Below are 26,934 nucleotides of genomic sequence, written 5' to 3'. Positions count from 1 at the left end.
TCACTCACAGAAGCTGAATAAGGGATTTAGCAGCACGGCACATGTACAATGGATATCCTGAGTAAAATGTGAGGTCTTCGGGTCAAACGTCCTCTTAAAGTGCCACCCAAACAGCCTGCACCCAGCACCAGAGACAGACTGTAAATCTGCCACTCAGATAGTCATATTATGCTCTGCTCTCCCTCCTCATGTAAAAGTTATGAGTCCATTGAAAGATGGCCGTAAAGCGCTGTGGAAGTAAACTTAACATTCCCTCCACACACTCCCTCCTCTCTCCCACTCAGATGTATTCCCCTCATTTCTCTCTGCCTCCCTCTGGATCAGCTCTCTCCCCCTCTCCTCAAACCTCCACAAGAAAATGGATCAAGGTCAGGACAGCAAAGCAGGAGAAGATTAATTTGCTCTTACCTCTGATAAATTATGAAATTAGCCTGTCAGGAGGAGAAAAACATTTGGTGAGCTGGTAGTTTGATCACATTGCCATGTAATTTCAAATTGTACACGTTTTATTTCTGGGAACATTCAAGTTGGAGCTTCACTTTTTTATGTATTACAGCACAAGTGTTGAGATTGTTACACTCCACAGAAAATGATGTCTTTGCATGCTCATTATGCTCTTGTTGAAATGCAGGGTCTTTGTCATGGAAATTCACCACGGTGGATAAAAAGCTCAGCACTGAAATGGGTTGAACATCACAGAGCTAAATATGGAGGTTTATGGAGGCAAAGACTGGGTCTTTGGACCAAAGGACATTTCTGTCCCTGGGGTTGTTGTCGCTGGTGGTAGTCGGTGTCTGAGTGTCTGTCAGTCTGACGCTCAGGCTGAAGCAGGGTAAAGTTTCTGTTTCAGAAACGCTGATAATAAACAGAGGTGGGGAAAGTTGTTGAAGTGAAGTGATAAACTCGGGATCACTCATCACCTCATCGTTCTGGTAAAAACCTTAATCCAAGCAGAACCACATTTCTACACAACATGTCTGCTGATGCAGATTAGTTAGATTATCAGCTGTCGTCCTGGATGTTTGAAATAAACTGTTACGCTGCTGAAATCCTCTTTTGTTTCTCTTAGAGTTCAATGTTCAGATCACACTCTCATGTCTGTACTGGAAATACGAAGCTACATCCTGCAGCAGGTTAGCTTAGCTTAGCATAAAGACTAGAAACGGGTGGAAACAGCTAGCCTGGGTCTGTCCACAGGAAGTAAAATCCATCTAAAGCTCTAAACGGACATCCATGTTATATCTTCGTTTTTAATCTGTACAAAAACTGTAAGTCTAAATACAAGAGTCCTCTGCTTTCATGTTTACAGACAGGAGAGCGGTATCAGCCTGAACACGTGACTCTCAGACACAGAGAAGAAGAGGATTTCTCTAAATGCTGAACTGTTCCTTTAAAGAATCTACGTGGTTCTGTGTGGACAGTGATGAGTGGACCCCCTCAGCTGGATCCAGTGGGTCAGAGAAGTGTCTTTAGGAGAAACAGGATGTTTGTTATAATGATTATCAGTGACCACCATGTTAGGACTGCAGCATGTAGTGGTTTCTGGTGATACTCAACATATGCAATGAACTAATGTGACAATAAATAGTTTAAAATCTGAGGCTAAACGTCTTGTAAAATATTTCAAAGCTGTTTTATTGTCTCGGTTCAGGAAGTTAGAGCCATGGAAAAACTGGCCCAGTCTTAATGCTCATCCTTCAGCTGGTCACATTAAATCCAGTCAGTCCAGGGGGGGGAATAAATGTATGATTGGATGAGTAAAATAATAATATGCTTTATCACATTTCAATTGATTTTAGTTCCATTTTTACGCTTCATTTAATCCAGTGTGTGTGTTAAAGCAGGAGCAGTGAGGAGTTAATCTGCACAGTGTGACAGTGAGCAGACGCAGTACTTACTGTTGGGGTCCACGTTCTCGCACAGCTCCGTCTTGGCCTCTCCGTTGGGCCGGTCGCTGGCCTTATGGGAGAGCCGGGACGACATGGTGGCAGCCGTGACCACGGCTTTGAAGGAGCGTTTCCTCTTCTGCACGTTGAGCTCCGGGTGGAAGATGATGACGTAGACTTTGGGCATGTAGAGCATCCCGAGGGCCACGGACGCACTCAGGTTCATGGAGATGGTGAGCGTGGTCGTCTGAATGTACAGCTGGGGATGGGGGAGGGGTGGGGGGGGGGGGGGGGGAGGGGACAGAGTTACTGTTGTTTTGTTGTGGATTTTACCTGTTTACATAGAGGATTAGATAAATACATAATAATAGAGGAGGAAAAAAGAAGTTTCCTAAAATGGATCAACAGACGTGAAAAGCGTAGGAAGGTGATTTGTGACTGTTGATCTTAACGAGCTCAGTCCATTTCCTGTCACATCCAGCTGAGTGAAGGAGGAAACACGGCTGTAATAAGCAAAGACACGTTTTATGAGCCGGTGAAGGATTGTTCTCGACCCTCACCTCAGCACAGAGCGGCAGCAGGCAGCTGGGCCGCTGCATAAATGTTTTATGTGCTGTGTATATTGCTCCTGCGTCCAAAGCCGTGGCCCCTGAACCCAGCACTGGGCTGATATCGGCATAAAGAGGCCCGGCCGGGCTGTTATGGGCTTCCCACAGTGGCTTTCACAGAGTTCAGCCCCACTGTCTTTATGTGTTATAGCCCTGCTGTCACAGCCTGATGTACACCATCTACTCACAGGAGGCTGGAGGGGGTTTATCTGTAAAACCTGAACATAAAGACGTAATAAATGCTTTATTTATCTGTATGATCACAATGTAAAGCTGTATATAAATAGTTTAGTATGTACAGTCAGTATGTAAACAAATTAATTGTTTACATGCGGATTCTAATTAAGGAGAGTGTTTATGTCGAGGTGAAGACGTCAGCTCAGACATGAAAAACATTTTACCAGTAACAGGAAGAAGAGAGCATGAGCACGACTAATGAAAACAAAACAGTAATTCACACACACACACACAGACACACACACACACACACACACACACACACACAACACACACACACACACACAGGCCGGGAGGACGAGGTCTGACACAGCACGACTGATGATCAGAGGCCAAAGAGAGACCTGATCTTTGTGTTTTTGTGTTATTGGACAATAAAGACTGTGTGAGACTGTAGATTAAACTGGGAGCTGGTTAAGTGGATAATTTATCTTCTTAAGGTGAAAAGCCGTCTCCTGTGAGCTGAGAGCACAGAGCAGGACCTCGGCTCTGTGCTCTGAAATATCGTTGGAACAGCTCTGGAACTTCTCCCTCCCTCAGGTATCTCAGTCCGATTCACTGCACCTGATGGTTCACGATGTTCTGTGGTCAGACCCAGGTCCACCCTCAGGTTCTGACATGTGGACTCTAACAGCTCGTGTTTTATTATCAGTAATAAAACTCCAATATTAAAACATATGAATGGAACATGGACCTGTTTGTTACTGTGAGCACAGTACAGTACAGTCAGAGTACTGAACCTGTCACACCTGAACAGGTGACAGGTGTGCAGTGGATGCAGACACTTCAGCCTGAGACTGAGACGATGATCCACGTCAGTGTGAACGAGGTGTTACACACAGAACCGTGTCCTCTGTCAGAGGGAACGTCTCTGGGTTCTCAGTCTTCAGTCAAGACTGGAACCGAAACTGATCCACATCAGTCACTCGTTCTTCTTCATTTCCTCTTAAAACACTCCTTCAGTGATTGATAAAGAGGACGTAGGTCCAGAGGACGACAACAGGGCTCAACAACAGGACAACAACAAAGACGAGTCACTGACGCTGCAGTGGAACCAGTGGAGGTTCTTTTCCCTCGGTCTCATCAGGTCAGTCCACAAATCATTTGGGACTGAACACTTCAGATGGAAGGAGACAAACACCATGATGTTCACACTTCTTCAGGCTGCGAGACAAAGTCTACAACATACAACACTCACGTTTCCACTGCAACACGTGATGAGCATGTGAGTGAGTGTCCACATTAATAAAAACCGTCCACACTGAGACGATTTTCTCTGGAACACGGAGCTTCATCATCAAACGGTGATTTGGTGACGGACTCAGAGAGGACGAAGTCACTGTTTCATCCTGAGTCTGAGCGCAGACAGAAGAGTCTCCGCCATGTTGAAGTGAGCTCGTTAAATCACAGCGAGGTGATGGCAGAGCCGCCGTGTCACACTGAGGCAGAGGTGAATCAGCTGTTTAAAGTCAGACCGCTCTGAAACAGATGTGTGCTTTGTATGATTCCTGCATGAACGACGACCTGATGAAGACAAAGCTCAGCGGCGTCTGATCCAGATGCACCTCGGCGAAACCTCGGCGAGCTGCACGCGTCTTTGATCTGATTTCAAAGCAGCGAGACATATTTTCATCTGTTAACTGCTGATAAAAGCAGAGTTTGTGTTTGTGTGTCAGATCGTCTCAGCGGGGATCCGGGGCGTGGGTGGAAATAAAGTCCGTTAATTAGACTTCCCTGGGATCCCTGAACAGGGGGGAGGACTCGCTACGACTCTGCTCTGGAGCGGTGACAGATACGAGTCAGTGTGGGAGGAGAAAACGCCACCACTCTGTTCGTCTGCTGCATGCTGGGAAAGCGTGCCAAAGTTGTTTACTATCAGCTACAGTTCCACTCTGTCCTGCTCTGTCCTCTTCTTTCCCGAGTCCTGAATCCTTTTCTGTTTCCGTCACGTTCACCTCGGCTGCGGCGACTCGCAGGAGAACAGTGTGCGTTCGGCCTCACACGGAGGCAAACGGGCGACAGTATGTAACACAACGCTGCTGTGGGAGTGTAATCACGTGTGCACTCAGCGGGACGTCTGGGACATAAGGACGACAGAAAAGGCAAAAGACCGAAGGTCTCATTGTGGAATTCTGTGAAACCTGAAGACAAATGAAAAGACAAACAGAGTGAACGTGTTCGCTCACGTTACCTTTATTCACAGAGTCTGAATCTAAGACACAAACACAGAAAGAAGAGAATCAACAGAAGATCTGTGTTTAATGCTGCTGGGTTTCTATTGTGTTGTTTACTGAAGATGGAGCTTTAAACAATAAATATATAAATAAGAAGCTGATGTTTCCCTGTGTGAGGACCTCGGTCAGTGGACGTCTGTCCTCTGCTTCCTGCAGGTGGAGTCTGAGCCTCAGTGTTCTGCTCTGTGTGTCCACCTCACGCTGAGTCCATGCTGCTCTGAATGCAGAGCTCTGATCCACAGACCTGGATCTGCAGCGGAGCCTTCACCTGAGTCTGTACGTGACTCAGTGATGCTGCCGCAGGGCGGAGCTTCGACCGTGTGTCAGCCCGACGAGCTGCAGCGGCAGTGTTCACTGACCTAAACACACACAGACCCGCTCCAGCAGCAGATGACTAATGTAGTGTTCCTGTGGTCATACGCACGCGTGGGTCACACATGGGTCACGCGTGGGTCACACATGGGTCACGCGTGGGTCAAGGACCATGTGTAATATTATGATTCAGACTGAAAAAGCAGAAACTATGAAGAGAGAAAAGAATGAATTCATTTGTGGATCAAAACTGTTTTGTCATTTTTCACCTGTTTGTTTATTGTTTGTTTGTGACTTTGATAAATGCTGCACCACAGTTCTGTCACAGCTTTAGCTGATTTTCAAAAAAAGATTTTCCATAAGAAAAAACATGGAACCCTATCAGAGATTAAACAAGGCCGAGGATCAGATGATGCTCATTAGTACATCAGCATTAATGATGCACTCATAAAAATATAATAAGATTCAGGTGGAGAATTTGCTTTGATAAAGCTGGACAGACCGAGAGACAGACCGAGAGACAGACCGAGGTCCATTCAAACGTCAGTGAGGTGAATCTGTCCTTTAAGGTTCCACAGACTCTGAACATCAACACTAGGTGGCGACATGATGACTTCCCATGTGTGGAGGCCTTAAGGTGGCTCTGAGCTCTGTCCCTGACGGGTAATAAGTGGGACGACGCTGCTGTCCCTGCTGGGTCTCAGGTGACGGTAAGTGTCTGCCGCTGAGGTCCACACAGGGCGTTCAGGTTGTCCCCGTGGGCTCTCACTGACACATTAAGGCTGTCGCTGCCGGGTGCCGATCCTGTTCAGGCGGCCGTCCCCCGGGCCCTCTGTGGCCCCCTCGGGGCCCGGCCCGGGTCTGTGGGGCTGCTCCACGTCTCTGTCTCTTCCCTCTTTGACTGGCATTAAGTTTAAAGAGCGAACATCACATGAGGAAACAGATCTGATTCAGCTGGAAGCTCCATGATCCCTGTGAGCGTCAGTGTGAGGACAGTCTCAGAGATGAGACAGCTGCAGGTCTGGGATCAGTGCAGGAGGCGCTGAAAACAGCAGCTTCAACACAAAGTCAACACAAAGTCAACACAAAGTCAACACAAACACAAAGCAGCAGGTTCCAGGAGCTGATTGACAGACGCAGAGACACTGAGGGAAGCTCTGTTTGAAGCTCTAATAAACTCCATGGCTGAATTTTTCAGTTTAGGTTATCTGAGATTCTACTGTAGTTACATCTCAGAGGACACAGAGGACACAGTGGACAGAGTGGACAGAGTGGACAGAGCTGGAGGATGAGTGGCTCCATTTGACAGCGTCAGTCTTGTTTTAGTTTTTTATGTGTGACCTCAGATAAAGAAGGTACATTTCATTTGATTACACCGTCCTGTGAGACGGGGACGGACTCAGAGAGGACAGACAGTGACCTGACTTTTTCTCCGTCCCAGTGTCGTCCTCTGACTTCCTGCCTCCGCCTGGATCTTTCCTGGCGGAGGCAAACATGTCTGTGTGTCGTTTGACAGAGCAGGTAGATGTCCACTGCACCTGTCCTGCACCTGTCCTGCACAGTCTCACATCATCATGATGTGTGTCATCACTGTGAGTCTGTCCTGTATCACTTGTGTAATCGCCTCCAGTGGAGACGCAGGTTGTTGACAGGTGATCCTACCTGTACCTGTGTGTGGCTGAGCTGCAGCAGGTGTTCCTGTCACCTGCTGTGTTGTTTGTGTGTGAACATGTATCAGCATTTAAACTGATCCCATCAGGTGTGTTGACCTGAAACGATTAGTCAACTAATCAACTGACAGAAAATCAATCAGCGACTGATAAACTGTTTCAGGCTCGTTTCATGTTTCACACACACCTCTGTGTGTGTGTGTGTGTGTGTGTGTGTGTGTGTGTTAAACTGAGCTTATTATCTGCACTAAGTGTTAGAGCAGAAACCCCAGAGGAAACACACACACACACACACACACACACACACACACACACAGTGGCAGATAATCGATACAGTGCAGTTAGAGAAAGTCGGGGACGATGTTGATGGGCTGCGTTTAAAACGATCACACGTGTCAGACCACAGGTCGATCTGACACCAGCAGCTGATCCTGTTCATGTGTTACAGTGTGGGCTGATCTGATGGGGGCAGACTCAGACTCTGTCCTCAGACTCTGTCCTCGCACTCCCTCTGTCCTCTCTTTCTGATGAGGAAAGAGACAGAACACCACAGAGGAAACCGCTGGAACACAGCGGCCCACCAGATGTGCAGAGACGGTGTTATCTGTGTGAAGCTGCTGCACAGCTGGGCCCCGACCCACAGGTCACACTGCTCACCTGTACAAGATCAAACACCACCTCAGTGTGTGTGTGTGTGAGCTCAACACACTGCAGAGAAACAGCATAACCAACAGGAGAGTCTGCTCAGTGGAGGAGGGGGGAGGGGAAGGGGGAGGGTCAGGAGGGGGAGGAGCACAGACAGGTGAAACACAAACATTAATGTATGCAATAAAAAGCACAGTGGATGAAGAAATGATATTAGAATTGCAAATATTGTCCTCCCCCCTTCCCACTTCTCCTCCTCCCTCTTCTCCTCCCCCCACTTCTCCTCCCCCCTTCCCTCTTCTCCTCCCCCCACTTCTCCTCCTCCCTCTTCTCCTCCCCCCACTTCTCCTCCCCCCTCTCTCTGGAGCCTCTCCCGTCCACCCCGTCTCTGCGTATGAGCACATCCACCTAGAAACATACAGTTGACCTGTTCAGGTCTTAATGGCGAGGACATGTCTCCGCTGTTTGACTTTGGCATTTTGCATAAAGATGTACGACTCCTGGGTAATGAGCTGCTCTGCGGCTGAAGAAAACACTTTCCCTCCACTGATTTATTCATGAAGCGCTAACATGTCACAGCGGATTCGCTCTTTACGTCTCTGTGCATGAGACAAAAGCAGGACGCTACGACCGAAGCAGAGTTTAGGACGTCGCCGTACAGGAAGTGTCCGTTAAAAGCCCGGGGAGTTTGTATGAGCGATGTGTTCAGATGGCGGCACGTCACCAGATACTCTCACAGCAGCGACGGTCGAGTTTGACGGCAGCCATTTTTCAGCAGAGTGAGATGTCAACAGGAAGCAGACAGACGGCTGCGTCAAAGGCGGCCTCAGTTTCCATCGGTGGCGCGTTGGTCCAGCTGCTCACGCAGGACGTCGTCCTCGGTCTAAAGACGCAGACTCACTGTGTTTAAACCAGTTTGGAAACTGCTGATTCAGGAGCTGTGGTTTTATCTGTGGACACTGGACTGAAACATGTCTCACCTGTCCACCTCACAGCCTGTGAGTCACCTGAGACCCTGAACTCAAAGGTAATTCTCTCGCACTAAACCCTGAATGAGTCTGCATTCACACGCGAGAACACACAATAAACCTGTGACGTTTAGATTCAGCAAATCCCTCTTCAGGCTACAGCAAACAGCTTTTATCACTCTGAGAATAGGACACAGAGGCTAATCCCTCTGCATTATTCCATATTACAAAACCTGCAGTGTAGCACCGAGCTGTGGGTTTATACGTGTGTGTGGGGAAAGTTGACTTTTGTGTGAAGAAATAAGGTGTAAAAGTTTGTTTGAGGCTTAGAAAGTAGTGAAATAACCTTAAAAATGTATGAGCCGCTTATCGAAGATGAAGCGGTCGTCGGCAGGAGCTCAGGCTCCGTATCTGCCGATTCCAATTTAACACACATCTCTGCCTGTGTGTGTGATTCCAATATTCAATAACTCATCTGCTGCTGGGGTCACAGTCCAGGCCTTCGCCTCAGATCCTCACAGGACACACCTGACACGCACGTCAGGTGTGTGTCTCGGTAAATGACACATCACCTGTAACTCACCTGAAAACACGTTTAAAACTGATTTAAAGTTTTATCTTTCTGACTTCTCGTTCAGGAAATGTTGTGTAACTGCAGGTGAAATAATCCGAGCAGCAGAGACGCAGGTTAGTGACTCACCTGTGTGATTCATGCTGTTACCTGCCGCCGTGTTCACTCAGAGGCCTGTATCTACACGCAGCTTTTACCCAGAGTGCTTCACACTTTTACACACCAGAGGCTGCGAGATACGAAGCTTGGTGCCAGAGTTCAGCAGCCCGACCTCTGTGACCTCTGACAGGTGGATGACATGTCTGTGATCCACCTGTCAGAGTTCACACTGCAGAGCGTGAACATCAACAGGTGGTGTCAGCACCGCTCAGGTACGTCCAATCAGCTCATCTCAGCTTTTTCTCTTTTCCTCTGAAATTCAATGAAAATCCTGCAGCACGTTTCAGAAGATACACAACAACACAACAACTACACAACAACTACACAATCTGTCAGTCTTCTTCAATTTCAGGTCTATTTTATGAATGTGCACGGTGTGTGTGTGTGTGTGTGTGTGTGTGCTCATTCATTAGTACCAGTTACTTCAAAGTGCTGCCCCTTTGTTGTGTGGGAGGATGTTTGTGCCTCTTTCCTTCCCCCGTTTGTATTTGTGTTTTGTTCTTCATCTTCTTCAGACTGCCCTCTTCAACACAGCAGCAGCCTCCTTCACCCCCCCCACCCCCCCCACCCCTCCTTCATTGCATCACCTCCTCCTCCTTCCATGTCATCTCGCTCCTCTTCCCTTCCTTCATGCCTGCATTGCTCTCGCTGCCTGCCAGTGTGTGTGTTTGCATGTGTAAGTTAAGCTTCACTGTGTCCTTGCATGTGTACATCCTGTGTGTCTGTGAGTGTGTGTGTGCCTGTGTGTGTGTCTCTGTGTGTGTGTGTGTCTGTGCCTGTGTGTGTGTGTGTGTGTGTGCAGGGCGAGCAGCTTCTTCCTTGCACATTTATATTCTGCTCGTCTTTGTGCAGCAGGTAATGACAAACAGCAAAGGCCACGATGTCACTGCTACACTCAGCTGGCTGAGGCACACACACGCACACACGCACACACACAGACACACACTCACACACACACACACACACACACAGACACACACGCACAGACACACACACACACACGCACACACACAGACACAGACACACACACACACACACACACACACACACACACACACACACACACCTATCCTTGCATGCTTACAGACGAACAGCTGTAGCTCAGGTTTTCAGAGCAGACTCAGAAACAGGACGGTGCGACGCCTCTGCACGCCCGGCTGCCTGTTTGTAGCAGACGTAGAGGTTGTGGGTGTTTTGTAGTGATAATGGAATGTTTGGGAAGGTTAGTGTTGGGTGTCCACAAGATCACAGTGGCCTTGACCTTTGACCTCTGACCTCCAAAATCTACTCAGTTCATCCTTGAGGCACAGTTGACAATTGTGCAAAGTTTAAAGTCCTCCCTCAAACAGATGTCGCATTACCATGCAAAACATTAGTATGGTCATAGTGGCCTTACCCTTTGACCTCTGACCTCCAAACTCCTTTCAGATCTGCTTTAAGTCACAGTCAGCATTGGTGCAAAGTCTGACAGAGAGACCTCAAAGGGTTCCTGAGATATCACACGAAAAGGATCCAGGAGGGAAGGACACTCCATGGCACTCCCCTCACCGTGCACTGACTCTGTCTGCAGCTTATCAGCTGCCTCTGTGGCCTGCAGGGTTTTGGGTGGACAAGTGTATCCCTGTGGACAGGACACGAGTCCATCACAGGGGTTTACCCCAATCCACCTTTAATGCTGAGAGCCGAGCAGAGAGGCTTAGTGTTTCCAAAGAGTGTCCCGGAGATCAAACCCCAGAGCTCAGCACGTCAGGCCGGACACTGTCACCTGGGCCTCCGATAACACACACACACACACACACACACACACACACACACACACACACACACACACACACACACACACACACACACACCTCAGGGATGTGGGGAACAGCAGAACCCTCCTAATCTCTGCCTCTGGCTGGGTTTAGAGCTCTATAGCAAAACTTCAGTCACTGGCAACTTTAGGATATTTGTACTTAATCAAAATGGAATTTAAATTCACTCTGATGCTGCTGAAGAAGTTCGTCACATCACGAAAAGCCTTGCACAGATTTTACAGTTTGCCACAGCACAGTGGCTGTCACCGAGGACACGAGGGGACATGAGGGGACATGAGGGGACCCTTCTCTACCACGTTTCCTTCGTGCTATAACGTTACAGCCTGTCGTCACATGACGGTGAGCCTCTGACGAGCGTCAGCACCTCTGGACTGCAGCTGTTGTCCTTTATTAAAACTGAACCTGCTTCATCAGGACCGAGAAGCTGAAGAGAAGAAACGACACCTGAGATCATAACATGAAAGGAAAGATGTCACGGCTTTATTTTACCGATGACACGAGCAGATGGATCTCATCTGGAAATAAAAGAAGAACATCCTAAGTGTCTGTTTTTATCTCTGTCATCTTCCTGTCTTTCATTCCACTGCAGAACGTGGCTCATTGAGTTTCATGTGAGAGGAATGAGATTAGGTTGTGTGGAAGCCTCCAGCTGATAAAGTGGGACACGCCGGTGACAGTCAGAGACGCGCTGCCTGACGTGGCTTTTTGTTATACTGTGATTTGTTGGTGATTTGTAATCACAGTGCAGCAGAGAGAGACCTGAGGGAAACACGTGTCTGCGTTTCTGTGAGTAATAATGAAAGTTGTAGAGTAAAAGTTGTGGAAGCGACAAACTGAATGGAGCTCTGTAACATGCATTCACTTAGCTTTTAATCAGGCTGCATGTAGCCGGTGTGGCCTGGGGGGGTGAGGGTGTCCGGGTCAGTCCACATGGACCCACAGCAACTTCTCAGTGGAGCTTACAAACTGTTTCCTCTCAGGTTTTTTTTTTTTGTGCAAACTGGAAATGTGAATAAAAACATGTGGATAGAAACACAAGTGTGTGTAACTTCAGGTTGTGTAGCTGTGTAAAAGTGTGGACGTTATCAAACGCCTGTGTTGTTGGGTGTAAGACTGCATCACTTCCTCATTCCCACGTAAAAAGAGGCCGCGCTGATCTTTCATACACAGCATGACGCCTGGACCACGTCCCCTTTGAACCCAACATGAAGCTGCCACAGTGAGGTGCGAGCAATGTAAGGTAAGAAGAAGAGTTCAGAAATTTGCTGGTTTGTTTTGGCGTCACCTGATTTCAGATCTGTGCTGATCTGTGATCAGTGAGGAGAGACATTCATCCATCCTGCACCTCACCCACTCACTATCTTTATCCCTTCATCTCTGCGTTCATCCACTCATTCATCCGTTGGTTCTTACCTTTTCCGCAGACTGTGCCGTGCCGAAGAAGATGGGTATAAAAGCCAGCCATACGATGCAGGTGGTGTACATGGTGAACCCGATGGGCTTGGCCTCGTTAAAATTCTCCGGGACCCCGCGGGTCTTTATGGCGTAAACAGTACACGTCACCATCAGCAAGATACTGTAACCCAACGAGCAGATGATCTGCAGATCTGTGATGTCGCATTTCAACACCCCTCGTGCCAGATCCGGGTTGATGGTCTTCTGCTCGTCATAGTCTATGATGGTGTTGGGCGGGTCCACCCCGAACCAGATCAACACCCCCAGCAGCTGGACCGAGATGAGACTGGAGGTGATTGCCAGCTGCGAGGTGGGGCTGATCAGCCTGGGCGCCGTCACCGACTTCTTCCCCTGTTCGAAGATTCGGTAGATGCGGTTGGTTTTGGTGAGGAGGGCGGCGTAGCTGATGCACATTCCCAGACCCAGGAAAATCCTTCTGAACGAGCACACGCCAACATCTGGCTTGGCGATCATGAGGAACGTGATAATGTAACACAGAAAGATCCCGGTCAGGAGGACGTAACTCAGCTCCCTGCCTGACGCTCGGACTATCGGCGTGTCATTGTACCGTACGAAGGTAGCCATGACGAATATCGTAGCAATGATGCCGAGCATTGCCAGGAAAACCGGGATCACCGCCCAAGGCGAGTGCCATTCCAGTTTTATGATGGGTATGGGCTGGCAGGCTGTGCGGTTGGCGTTGGGCCTCATGTTGTAGGTGCAGAGTTTGCAGGTGAACTCGTTGTGCTGGTACTGGTAGCCGTCGCAGGGCTCGCAGTGCCAGCAGCAGGGCATGCCTTTCACCACCTTCTTCCTCTCACCGGTTTTACAGGGGAGGCTGCAGACTGAGCTGGGAATCTCCTGCTCCCCCCGAGGCCACTGCATGTCCTCAATCTGCAGAGAGAGCATGGGAGACAGGGACCGTCAGAGTCAGAGTCAGAGTCAGCTGAGATAATAAACCACAGGTTAAACTGGATTATACTGAAACGTAAACTTTCTTTACAACGTAAATTTTCGAACTGAAGGAAAAAACATTGGAACCAAAACACTTTCTGTGTGTGTGAGCGTATCAGACCCGTTACAATCAGGTCTGAGGCGTCGCAGCCTCAGATTTACAACTCTGATCTGATCTGATCTTCTCGTGTTGATGCTGAACGAGGTCTGCTGATGCTCGGCCTTCTTACTGAAGCAAAGGTCTCATTGATTTCACAGCTCGACTGCTGCTAATGAGTAATGAATACTCTATCAGCGGAACATCAATATGGATGAATTCCACCTGGATCGGCTCTGAACAGACATCTCAGTTATCTGCAGTGTATATTTCTCTACATCATAATGAGCAGGAGGAGTCACTGGAAAGGTCAGGGGTCGTTTGAATCCCCTCCCAGCATGAAGTTGAACCAAGTTTGGGAGTTCTTGTTTGTAGCTGACTCTCTAACGCTGACGTCTTTACTTCTTTACTTTCACAAACCAAACGTGAAGCTCATAAAATGTGTTGCATCCTGCTGTTACACATTAATGCATCAACTCAACAGGAACCAGGTTTCTGAAAGTCGTCTCCTTCCTCAGTGTTTGATTCTTCCTGTTGAAGTTGTCTTGGTATATTTGCTTCATGTTTGCAGTTTAATGTGCTGCATTAGATCTGGAGCCAGCAGCTCCAGGCAGAGCTCCTCTGCAGGTGTCATTTCACCCAGGTACTTCATACTGGATGTATTCACAGGCCTGAGGTACTACAGAGAAAAAATCCCCTGTGACATAAAAATCATTTTCCCTGCAGACCTCCATTATCAAAGAGACATCTGTACAACTGTTGACAGGAAACCTCCAACTGCAAACTCTTTGTCTTTGGTCCTTTAATCACATGAAAGTTTTTATATTTGTAAAACTTTCCAAATGCTAATGAGAATGTGCGGGAGGCAACATCGCCCTGATTCGATCTAAGTGAGCGAGCGCTGTCTTTAAGTCCTATAATACAGTGGTGGATTATTATGGTGCCTGGGAGGAGGCCCTGCCTTCAAGGCTTAATTCAGGGAACAGATGTGTCTCCTGTGCACGGCTATCGCCACAGATCATGTGACAGACTGCAGCAGGATTACCTGTGGCTGTACCTGAGGCCATTAGTAGGCAGGTACATGGTAAAGCTCCTGACCAGAGGACAGTGAATACCTATGTACACACACCACTGCACCTCTGGAAGCAGACATTATTACATTCCATTATTTTTAATATTCCACGTGAAGAAGGACAGATATCAGATTACTGAGAAACATCCTAAATATTTAATTTTCAATATGCTATTATGTGAAACTGGAAATGAACTAAAATGTAAAAAGACTTAAATCAGTTCACGTCTTCCCGAGTTCCAGCACCATCCTGAAACTCTGCCAAGGCCTTGGAAGGACTTCTGGAGACTGACGGCAGCCAAAAACCCTGTTACTGTGTATTGACGTTGATTATTTTTGTCAGATAGCTGGTTTGTGTTTGATGGATTTGAAAGCACCTGGAGGGATTTCAAAAGCTACTGTCACCTAGAGCTGATCAATTACCCAGAGCTAAGGACACCCTAAAACCAGCTATCTACAAAGAACAACCTGAATCAGTCTTCGGTTCCAGGTGCCAGGGGCTACGCTTGAGAAAAAAGTAAAAAATTGATACTGGATGTAATCACCACCCACCATCACCCAGACTCTCCCTGGGCTCCCTGCACGCTACCAAAAAGCCAAGTTGATAACCTGGGATAGTTGGGGATAAAAGGCTGCATCAAGCTAACAGCCTGAGCCAGCCGAAGGCTTGTATCTGGCCACGGTGAGAATTCACAACCACAACAAAAAGGCAAACTCCAAACAGCACTGTAATCTTCCTCCCTCCCAAAGGCAGCAGGCCAGCTCTGAGGAAAGCATTCCTTCCCTCCCACACATCCCTGCATATGTCACACTCTCTCTCATACTTCATTTCTTCTCTATTATGGTTTTCTGATCATATTCATCAGCCTGTGCTCCACAAATCCATCCATCACTCCCACATTTTGTCCACTTCACGCTAAGATTTTTATTGTACGCCGAGCACAACAGAGCGACACACGGACCATCAAAATTACACGACCGCCTGACACAAATCCCGGCTGCTCCTCCTCAGTAATAGCTCATAGGCAGGTGAATATGCTACTCCATTTAGCATATGAAATGTATTAAAATCTGACTTGTCATGTAAGAAACAAGCTTTACTATACAGAATTGATGAGTGGCAGAGCGGTGCCTGGTTATAGAATGACTCACGGCCTCACAAATCCAAAAGGATTTCAGACTGCACATTCAAAATGCCAGAAGAGACGTCAGGTCAGCCATTTAAATGGAAACACCATCTGTCTTCTCGCCTTGGCAGCGGTCAGGAGGGCTGCCAGCCACCGCCGCACGCTCAATAATTCACTCAGGTCTTTGAAGAGGTGTCACAGCAGGTAGACAGATCCAGACAAGAGGTCTCTGTGGTCTTAAATCTCTGACTACGTGACCACACAAAGGTCCACATGTTCACATGTTCCTTTCTTCGTCGTGAACTCTGCCGACACTCCGACCGTCCTGATCAAAGAGATGAAATGAAAAGAGACGTGTCTGCAGCAACATGGACGTTGTCTGAAAGGTGAAAGATGTTTGATTTGAATGGTTTGCTGTCAGGAGTCAGCTCTGATCAGGTGGGTCGCCATCATCACAGCCTAAAAACGTGGTTTTCACAGTCCAGGACCAGGACCACTGTCTGAGACTGAGCGGACGTATTACACAGAGCACCGCGGGGGAGAGGAGTCAGAAGGTGACCAACAACAAAACCAGTGTTCACCGTCTAACAGGTGAGTCCATCAGTGACCTGTCGACAGGACGCCTTCACCCGTCCGTGTCTTCTGTTGGAAAATAAATCTGTTTTATGATGTGACAGCTCGATGGTTAAAGGTTGGTGAGGTTCAGGAACAACAACACCTTCGTTTGGTTTAAAATAAGGTGGCTGTGGTTAGGGGACCTTCGTCGTCATGGTTACAAGAATAACCAGGTGGTTGAGGTTAGTGAACACTGGTGGTCACGATAAAAAAAACAACATGCATGTTTCCTCCTTTGCTCTGCAGTGGCAGGAGGACTTGTCTCTAGAACATGAACAGTCCGTCTTTCTGAGGACGACGTCTCTACATTACCGCTGGGTGTTCGACACCATTACGCTTCAGATATGAAAACAAAAAGGACTGAAAAGGAGAGAGTGCAGGGGAGTAACAGATTAAGAGAGCAAGGAAGTACAAACCCGAAAAATACAAAACAAGAAGCAGTGAGACAACAGCAGCAGATTTGTTCTTTCTTTCAGCAGTGTTCTGCAGAGGATGAGAAGAAAAGAGAGAAGAGGGGGCGAGATTTCTATATGTGCTCAACCTCCTCCTCATCTCTCTCTCTATTTCTGTCTGCCTCTCTCTACCTCCGATCCTCAGCTTTTCTTATCAGTCCCTGGCAGACCTTTGCTCCTCTGCCTGCCTCTGCTCTGCTGTCAGACTCCACTGTCGATAAACCGTCTGCCCACTTTGATGTCATTGTAGGCTGCAGGTCAGGTGAACGCTAAACGGCCTGACATTAGCTTGGGTCTGAATAAATACGCTGTAAAGCGTCCAAAACAAACACACCACCTGTGAGGACACAGAAAGGGAAATCTGTCCTGGCTCTGCAGATACCGGAGGAGGCTCGCCTTCTCTTTCAGCGTCTCTTTCAATGCATTTGTGTTCAACAATGTCCTGTCACGCATATTTCTGCCTCAGCCTCTTTTCATGTGTTCATGCTCCCCTTTTCTCTGAAAGTATTATCCAGGGATCCCACATTTGTTTGCCTATAAAATTCAGTAATTAATCAACAGTAACAGAAATCTTCCCATATGGGTCCCTGGGATTAAATTTAATCAGACGGGGGTTATGTGTGGTGCATGTGGGCGGGTGTTTTCCGTTCACTGACTGTTAGCTGGGAGCAGTTAATCCATGAGCTCATTAGCTGCCTCCACCTCCTCCGTCCTCCTCGCAGCAGTTTAACTGCGGCTGCCCGACGCCTTATCCAGCCTTTAGGGGGCCCCTGGCCCTGGAGCTCACTGTAAGATACTCTGAGGAAACTCAGAGCTACACGCTGTTGCCATGGTTACAATGCAGGATCCATCTCAGTTTTTTTTGGCCTTGAGTCTTCATTGCCCCACACCTCCACCGCCTCTCCTTCTGCCCTCTTCCTCTCTGTTTCTATCCGGATGCTGCTGGTTCATTATGTTACAGCTGCGATAAACGGTTTTTAAAAACATGGCTTCTACTCGCTCTGACTCACTGGCTACACACTGTAACTGCAGCTTTGGTTTCTCCTCTTCATTTAGCCATAGACATCTCTCTCTCCTTCTGTCCTGTATTCATCTCCTGAAGCCCAACCCTGTGTCCTCACACGTCTCCTCCAGAGATCTTTGGGTTTCGGTTTATAAATGATCAAAACTGTTGCCAATTAATCTTCTTACATTTCCAATAAATTATTTCTTGACTAATTATTGCAGCTGTAGCTACAGGTTTTGACCTTTAGTAGTGATATGGAGCTATTTATCTATGGTCCCTGCTTTGTTTATCTAATGCATGTGCATGAAGTCACACTATTTCACTGACCTACAGGTGGCAGTAACACACCAATATATGCTGTAATGCACCAGCAAAGGGAGTGAAGAAGAAGAAGACTGCAACGCAGTGAACGTGGAAGGAAACTAATGCTGAGTTTAAAATGTTTGATATTTTATCTGGAAGGAAAAGAACTCGACACGTTTAGAGCTGAAGAACACAAACGGTTTGTTTTGGTGAGAAACGCTGATGTAAATGTGACGACGATGTTGAAAACAACACTGTACAGACACAGCAGTTCCTGGTCTGAGTGTTCAACCATCTGACTTTTCATCTAGCGCCATCATCAGGTCAGAATTATAATCCAGACACCTGCAGAACTAATGACATTTCCCATCAGCCGCAGCTGATTAACAGATGTTAGCATGCTAACGTGGTAAGCAAAGATGGTGAATGCCATTTATACCTGCTAAATCTTATCATGTTAGCATTGTGACTGTTAGCATGTTAGCATGCTCGCAGGCTCATGGAGCTGCTGCCCGGCCCTCAGAACAGCCTGATACAGTGCAGCTCAGTCATCCACTGTGTGTAATGGCTCCTGTCGCTTGTGACTAACTGCCTCTGTTAATTATAAAAGTCGTCAAAACTCAAGCATCTCTCAGCTGAGTCAACTGAGATCTCACTGCCATGCAGGCACAAACACACACGCACACACACCATCTCGTTGCCTTCCCGTTAATGGGCCATAGTCATTAACTTGGCGACTGTGGATCATGATTAAATTGATTAATTGATTGGAAAAGGAAATAAGTCCCCTGGATTCCTGCGAGTCCATGTGCAGCTGAATGTACGCAGTTAGCAGATTAGCAGCGGGCCCGAGTGACAGGAACCAAATGAGAAGCAAAAGGAAAAACAGACTAATCAGACGACTGGCACTGCCCGAACAGGATCACCGCGGCGACTGCATCATCTCGTACTTCAACAATATGTTTTAACACAGTACGACATTCATAAGAGAAATACATGGTGCGAAACCAATTTCCTTCCAAGCAGACGCCACATTTTGATGAACTGTGGAAGCATTCAGCGTGCTCATTAAAGAGTGTGTGGGGGGAACAGTGTGGAAGTGTTTGGTGACCAAGAAGACATCCGTCCTGTCTGAATTAATGATGGAAGAAAAGAAGACAGGAACGGTACAAGAGAAAAATCCTTAAAAAACATTGATTATGACTCGCTGCAATTCTTAAAAGGACATCTCCGCTCTCTAACTGTGGCGCACTTTATCTTACTGTTATTCTTGCTTTGTGTGTGTGTGTGTGTGTGTGTGTGTGTGTGTGTGTGTGTGTTAATGAGCCACGTCTGTGTAAGGGTCTGTAGAAGACATGGTCGGGGTTAGAGACACTGCTTTGTCTTCAGAATTTGACCTTTTGTTGGAAGGTGGGAAAAAACTGAATATTTGAAGTCAAAACCCACAGTATATGAGCTCAGTAGTTTGCCTCATGGTCCAGCAGAGGGCGCTCTTTGATGGTCTCCAAAGACACTCCACCCTCATCGGTCAAAGGTGAAGGATTCACAGTGTCCTCTGTTCATAAACAGCCATGCTAACAAAGCTGTGAGGCTGGAGCTGCATTGAGCTAAATGCTAACAAGGATCACCACAGTTAGTGAGATTCATCCTCTGGGGAAGAATTTCATGTCAGTCCAACAGCTGATGAGACATCTCAGTCTGGACCAAAGTGGTGGACACGCTGACCACAGACTCTTCATACAGTGAGTCCAGACCATGAGTCTGAAAACAATGGTTTCAAAAACTGTGTGCAACTAAAATCTTAGAGCTAAACAGCAGTGAACTGTCGGTCAGTCCACCACTTTGGTCCAGGCTGACATATCATTCGTGTTCCCCAGAGGGTGAACCTTAAAAACATTGGTCAGGTCAGAGTTTTCACTTCTTTGTTGGATGGACTGTGATGAAATGTGGTTCAGACGTTCATGTTCCCCTCAGGATGAACTGGAATAACTCTGCTGGTCCGCTGACTTTTTATCACTGAGTGTGGGGCAGCTGAACATTGTGACGGGGGGGCAGCTGATTCTAACATGGCTGACTGCTCGTGCAGTAGCTTTGCAGGTTGGATGTACAAAGTTTAAAACTTTATAACTTCCTGTTGTGCTTAAAACAAGAGATAACAGAGTCTTTCTGAACAGAGGCGCGGATTAAAACTGATTTAGAGCTGAGAGCAAAGTTTCCTCCGTTCAGTTAAGCCTTCATCATAATCCCAGGGGCAACACCTGAGGTTTACTTCACAGCGGCTGTTTTGATTTCTACATCATTTTCAGTCTTAAATGTTTCAGTCTTTCATGACCTGCTGCAACTCGAGATTATTTAAAAGGAAATAATGAAAACAGTGTGTACATTAGCTGGGAGGGAGCGCAGTGTTTTCCCACCACAGGTGAGGAACTGACTGCCTTTGTTCTCTCATTCGGTTGCTGAATAAATCCGAATAAAACACACTTCTAACCCTTCTTCAAAGAAAAGTTACAGCTGAGAGAAAAACAAGGAAATTTGAATAATTATATTCCTTTCAGCTGCGTCCCCAAGACACAACAGAGCAAGACAAACTCCAGTAAGAGCGGCAGAGTATTATATAGCTGAGACGTGAGACGGTATACATCACTGAAAACAGACACCGGCAAGAGTAAACAATTCCTGCTCAATTTATCTTTGGAACAAATGGCTCCCTTGCTGTTCATACAGTGTGTATGAGGGAAGAGAGGGAATCTGCATTTACAGACTCTGCTGCTTTGTTAACCAGCTGAGAAAAACCAGCCAGAACAGGAGCGATACAGATTCACCAGATTCATCCTCACACAGTGGAGTCCGTGGTACGAGGAGGGAAACGGCCTCAGAGCCGAGCAGCGTCCCCTGCAGCTGAGCTGGTCTGAACCTCCACAGGTCAGAGACACAGCTGTGTGACCAGGTGCAGTGTGGACAATGGACAGCTGCTGTTCAATTACACTTCTTCAGAACCAGGAAGTATGACACATTGTCCGATTGGCTGCTGGAGCTTCCGACAGGAAGTGGTGATGAGGCGTACCCACCAGCCTCAGAAACCAGAGCCTAACGCTCCTGCAGCTGAATTCGCCATTCGCTGTCAGACACTGCGCACGGGTGAAAGGCTGAACCTAACGTCCACCACCAGTCTTTCTGCAGCTGCTGCTGCTGATGAAATCATGATTTCATGATTGTGACGTCACCTGATGGCGTCAGCACAAACACGGGGCCATGAGCCGCTCAGCTCATGGTTTCTTCCACCGTCACTCAGCCCCTGGTCCTTTCTGTGCAGCTACATGGTCAAGAAGCTCAGTTTTAGTCTGAGAAAGCGACTTCACGTTCATACCTGTAATGAGCGCAGAGCAAGCGACGTGTTTATTTCAGTGGTAGGTTTTCTCAGTTAATCAGTCTAAGGATGTGAAGCAGCCTCATGCTGCTCTCAGACTGGATTCATTAACCCTCCTGGCTGCTCCTGGATCTGTCACTGTCCGCTCACAGCACAGCTACAGGGGCTGTGAGGGACTGCTCTGAGAGATCAAGGTCAAATTTCATTACTCCTAATGAGTCCTAGCACCCATCAGAATCTCTCCTCTCCATCTCTCTCTGGCTCTCAGACATGAAAGACAAGCAGCAGCAGATCTGTGAGTGCAGCTGAGAGATTTCTGGGCCATTACAGATAACACTGCGGGAGAAAGAGACGCTATCTTCTCCCTCGCTGCTGCTGGGTCAGATTCACCTTTAACTGTCAAGTACATTCCGCTGGAGACTCTTTTTCCCCTTTGAAAATTGTTTTTGATATTTTTGATCTCAGACACAGAACCTGCCGACAGAGTAAAGAGGTAGTTTTCTGCAGCAGCATCAGCGAGATAAAAAAAAAGCCCATTTTTAAGAACTGAGATCTGGTGTAATTGTGTTTGCTCAGAGATGAATGTGCAGCATTAATGTCTAAATATCCTGCATCGCTCTGTGGTGCCTGGATGTCGTCATCTTTGTAAATGTGTGTGTGCTTGTGTGTTTTCTCACTCAGTGCTGTGTGTATTTGTATATGTATACATATGTACATGAGTGTGAGTGTGTCTATTATCTTGTCTCACCCTGCTGGGCTCCACCGCTCCTCTTTGACAGATGCTGTAATCATCCTGTCAGATCACTGAGCCTGTTTCATGTATTTTTGAAGAGTGCGGAGCTCGAGTTTCCATCCGTGGCCCCGCACAGCGACATGACGGAGACACGGGTGAACACAGGCTCTCAGAACGCTAAGATCTTCTCCTTTCAATTTGTTCCCTCGCCTTACGCCGACTCTCGTGATAGAAACGTGTAGGTTCATAAAGCAATGATGTCACGTTAGTGGTGTTAGTCCAGCGCAGAGACCACTTTATTTTTACGCTGTGAAATCTCTTCCACCGGTTTGACTGTTTAAAAAAACCCTTATCAGAACGTGATTGGCCAGTAAATCCCCGTCTGATACCAAACATTAGAACCAGCTTTAAAAATCCGGTGCTGTCCGGGCTGACCTCTCACCACCGTCTCAATCAACACGTCCACTCAGACAAACTGAAAACTCCCTCTAATGATCCACCTCCATAAACACAATCAGTGTGACGCCCCTCCAAAATAAACCTCCAGAAATTCACTCAGAAATCAGAGGAAAAGAAGCTGCAGAACTTCATTCAGAATCCTGCTGTTTTTAAGTTTCCCTCAGTGTCACAGTGATGCAGTGAGAGCAGTCTGTTCCTCCATGGTTCACTGCAGACAGGAGCTGATCACAGCTGGTTCAGCTGCTGTGAACTGGACAGAGATAAAACTATAGGACTGAAGCCCAGAGCAACACTTCACATTCACATCTCTCAAAGCATTATGGGAACTGTTGTTCCAACACATAATTATTATTATTATACTACTACATAATGTTAATCCGAATGATAAAAGCTAATATGAACTCGTACATGCCGAACTGTCTCCTCATAGTTTCATCAAACTCGTGTTACTACAGTTTAAATCTTTCTGTTTGAATTTGGAGGCTGATGCTCACAGAGGCCGAGGGGTTAAACCCACTGACTGTGTCTGTTTCTTGCTGCTGGTCATCGTCTGTGTTTCAGGACTCGTCCTTGATCCATTTCTGTTAAAGTGCATTTGATAGTCCGTCTAAATCCTCTGGCTGAAATAAAAACGAGTTAGCACACACTGATGTGACTGTTTCATTCCAGTTTCCAGTTTCCAGGCCTGCACTTGCTGGGAGAGAGAGTTCATCGTATTTCTGTCCCATTTTGTCTTTTTTCTCTAACTCTTCCACTTCCTCACTGGGGATCTGCAGGTTCATCACTGCCACAGACACCTGTCACACCTCTGAAGGGTCCTTTTACACACTGCTGTCATAAAAACACACATTACAGCCACTTTACGTTCCATCCAGTAAACTGCACACACCTGAACCACACGTGACATTTGGGAGCACAGTGAACGAGGCCGACACAGCAGAGTCATCTGTGACTCATCCACAGACTCACACAGGCAGCGGCAGCCATGTGGAAGACTTCCTCCCAGCTCACGGTCCTCTCTGGTTCACACGACATGTGTTTATACCCCGAAGGCTCCAAGTATCACGTAGCATGCAGAATCAATTTGGCCCTCTGAAGAGACCGACTGCCAGGCTAATATACAAGGCCTTTACTAGGGAAAAAGAAATCACGAGTGATAAATTGAATTAATTTCAGTGGAGGCTGGGAATGGGATGAAACAGGGTCTCCAGCCTGGAGAGGATTAGCAGCAGATGTCACGACAGAGGAGGAGAGAAGGGAGGAAGTGAAGGAGGGGAAAATATTGTCTGTGTCCTGTGGTGTCCTTGAATTAATGATAAAGAATAAGTTCTTCTCCTGAGTGAAGACAGTGTTGTGAACTGACAGAAGAGCATTATAACTGATGGGCCGGTGAAACGTGTGCAGCCCTGAGCCAGAGTGTGTGATAATCCCACATCAGGGCTGAGACTGAGTCCATCCAGAGGAGCTCCACTGTGAGGTGAGGCTGTGGGCCAGCTCGGACTCACACTGGTTCTGTGTGCGCGTTGTGTGTGTGTTGTGTGTTTATGTGTGACACCACAATCCCAGAATCTAACACTGGATGTCCTTCAGTACATGTCTGGGTTCTGGGTCCAGACTGGTCCAGCATCACGGGGACAGGACAACAGCAGCTCGTCTCACATCATGCACGGGTGCTTTGTTCCTGACCTGGAGAAGGATCCACACACATGCTGTGGGCTGAGCCTGACAAATGGACGAGGCGTCATACAGACGTACTGACACGGCGTCAGCTGGTCTCTCCACACACCTCACCTGAAAGACTCGTCACACGGGGCACTGGGCGGGGCGGTGCCAGGAACAGTCATCAGTAACCATGGTGACGACCAGCTTCTCCACTACAACTCTGTCCAGCAGCAGCGGGATCAGATGGAAGACGCGGGGCAGCTCCCTTTGTCCATGTCCAACCACAGGAGCACAGTGGAGAGTGTGTAATCTCCAGCTGACAGACAGATCTGCTTCCACCTGTGACGTCTTCTTCTGTCCACTGGAGGACCGTCTGTCCACATAATTTCAGCACAGGGACTGAGCAGGACAGAGAGTCCCACTGATCCATGACTGTTTATGTGTTTTTATTTCTGTGGCTCAGTCTCACAGATCACACCTTCGCCTCAGATCCTCACAGGAAGTTTACTCGTTCAGGTGGAACTGTGGGAGTTAGAGACCTGACAGGGTCAGAGGTCATGCAGCACCTCACCTTTCTGGGATCGACCCACAGCAGCTCATCAGACCATCAGATCCTGGACTGAACCTGAGGCTGATCCTGACGAGGAGGGGAAACTCAGCTCAGCAGCTTCAGTTCTCTGAGATCCTCCTCCTCAGAACATCAGTGTTAATGCAGCGATTCCAAAATATTTACTTTGACTTTACTCACACTGTATTATTCTAACCTTTATATCTGATCAGAGGAGGTGGAGAGGAGGTGGAGAGGAGGAGAGGAGGTGGAGAGGAGGTGCAGAGGAGGTGGAGATGAATCTAAACACTCACTGTTAGAGAAACTGCAGTCACAGCTTTCAGTTAGTTGGTGTTTGACACTCTGTCCTCTCTCTGTATGTTGTATTAATGATCATTGACCCACATTTACTTCACATTCTTTTCTTCAGTACAGCCTAACCTCAGTGATCAGCCACCTGCTGTCTGTGTGATCTCCTCCTAAACGTACATATCTGTGATGAGGAGCGAGACGCGCCTCGCTAACACCTTCACTAACCACAGGTGGACTGTGATTCCAACCTGCTGAGACTCATAAATAAACTGCTCACAGCTGCACCTGAGAAGCTGCAGACTCTGCAGCAAATCTGACCCACAGTCCTAAAGTCTGACTGAAACTTCTCAGGTTTACAGTTTCCATTCAGAAACCTTTTCATGTCTGCAGCAGCACCTGTCCTGTCCTGTCCTGTCCTGATTGTCTCCAGTGTGTGAATGTGCAGACGTTACTGCAGCGAAGGAGCCAGAGAGAGGTGGAATAATCCGTTTGTGAAAAGTCTGGAAGCTGCTGAACATGCAACTCTGTCATTATGTGATAGCAGCTGCATTTTATGAATCACACTTTCTATGTGGGACAGAACAAACATGGTGTGTGTGTGTGTGTGTGTGTGTCCCACTGAATGTGACTTGCTGTGGGGTTTGGTCCTGTGTGGATTCCAGCAGCAGAGTGAAAGTTGTCCTGGTTCAGACTGTGGCCACGTGAACTCTGACAGAGACCCATCAGACCGAGGCAGTTCCTGACTGAGCCACTGAGCCACAGCCGGGCCCTGAGCCGGTTCCTGAGCCGGGCCCTGAGCCGGTTCCTGAGCCGAGCCCTGAGCCGGGCCCTGAGCCGGTTCCTGAGCCGAGCTCTGAGCCGGTTCCTGAGCCGGTTCCTGAGCCGAGCTCTGAGCCGGTTCCTGAGCCGGGCCCTGAGCCGAGCCCTGAGCCGAGCCCTGAGCCGGTTCCTGAGCCGGGCCCTGAGCCGAGCTCTGAGCCGGTTCCTGAGCCGGTTCCTGAGCCGAGCTCTGAGCCGGTTCCTGAGCCGGTTCCTGAGCCGAGCTCTGAGCCGGTTCCTGAGCCGGGCCCTGAGCCGGGCCCTGAGCCGGTTCCTGAGCCGGTTCCTGAGCCGAGCTCTGAGCCGGTTCCTGAGCCGGGCCCTGAGCCGGGCCCTGAGCCGAGCTCTGAGCCGGTTCCTGAGCCGGGCCCTGAGCTGAGCTCTGAGCCGGTTCCTGAGCCGGGCCCTGGGCCGGGCCCTGGGCCGGGCCCTGGGCCGGGCCCTGAGCCGGGCTCTGAGCTGAGCTCTGAGCCGGTTCCTGAGCCGGGCTCTGGGCCGGGCCCTGGGCCGGGCCCTGGGCCGGGCCCTGAGCCGGGCCCTGAGCCGGGCCCTGAGCCGGGCTCTGAGCTGAGGGAACCACAGAGGAGCAGCAGAGACAGAAATAAAATGCTGCCGACGATATTTTCTTCATGTGTAAGAAGCAAAGTTTCTCCCCTCTCCTAAATACACTGATTGCTGTGGCCTCAGTAAATCAATGTGCACACACCTTTGTTAAATCATATTAGGTCTGACTGTCACGCTTGAACATATAGTTTCAGTAATAGCCCCCTTAGTAACGACACACACCACAAAAGACACACAAAGGAATTATGAGGATAGAGGGAAAGAAGCAATAATGGGAGGC

At 48.1% G+C, this 26,934-nt stretch overlaps 1 protein-coding gene across 2 annotated transcripts in view; it reads right to left on the bottom strand.

Annotated features, from left to right (window-relative positions):
- LOC121179727 (metabotropic glutamate receptor 7) overlaps positions 1 to 26,934 on the bottom strand; it is a 143,105-nt gene that overhangs the window by 5,739 nt on the left and 110,432 nt on the right. For both annotated transcript variants that reach the window (XM_041034719.1, XM_041034720.1), the window contains exons 8-9: positions 12,524 to 13,459; positions 1,899 to 2,145 (exon numbers count right to left, since the gene is read on the bottom strand). In XM_041034719.1, the coding sequence (XP_040890653.1) occupies positions 1,899 to 2,145; positions 12,524 to 13,459 (1,183 nt within the window). The remainder of the gene's footprint in view (positions 1 to 1,898; positions 2,146 to 12,523; positions 13,460 to 26,934) is intronic.

The sequence above is a fragment of the Toxotes jaculatrix genome, chromosome 3 (genome assembly GCF_017976425.1).
Source record: "Toxotes jaculatrix isolate fToxJac2 chromosome 3, fToxJac2.pri, whole genome shotgun sequence".
NCBI lineage: Eukaryota > Metazoa > Chordata > Actinopteri > Toxotidae > Toxotes > Toxotes jaculatrix.
Note: the sequence above shows the minus strand (reverse complement) of the source record. Positions and strands in the feature narration are given on the sequence as shown.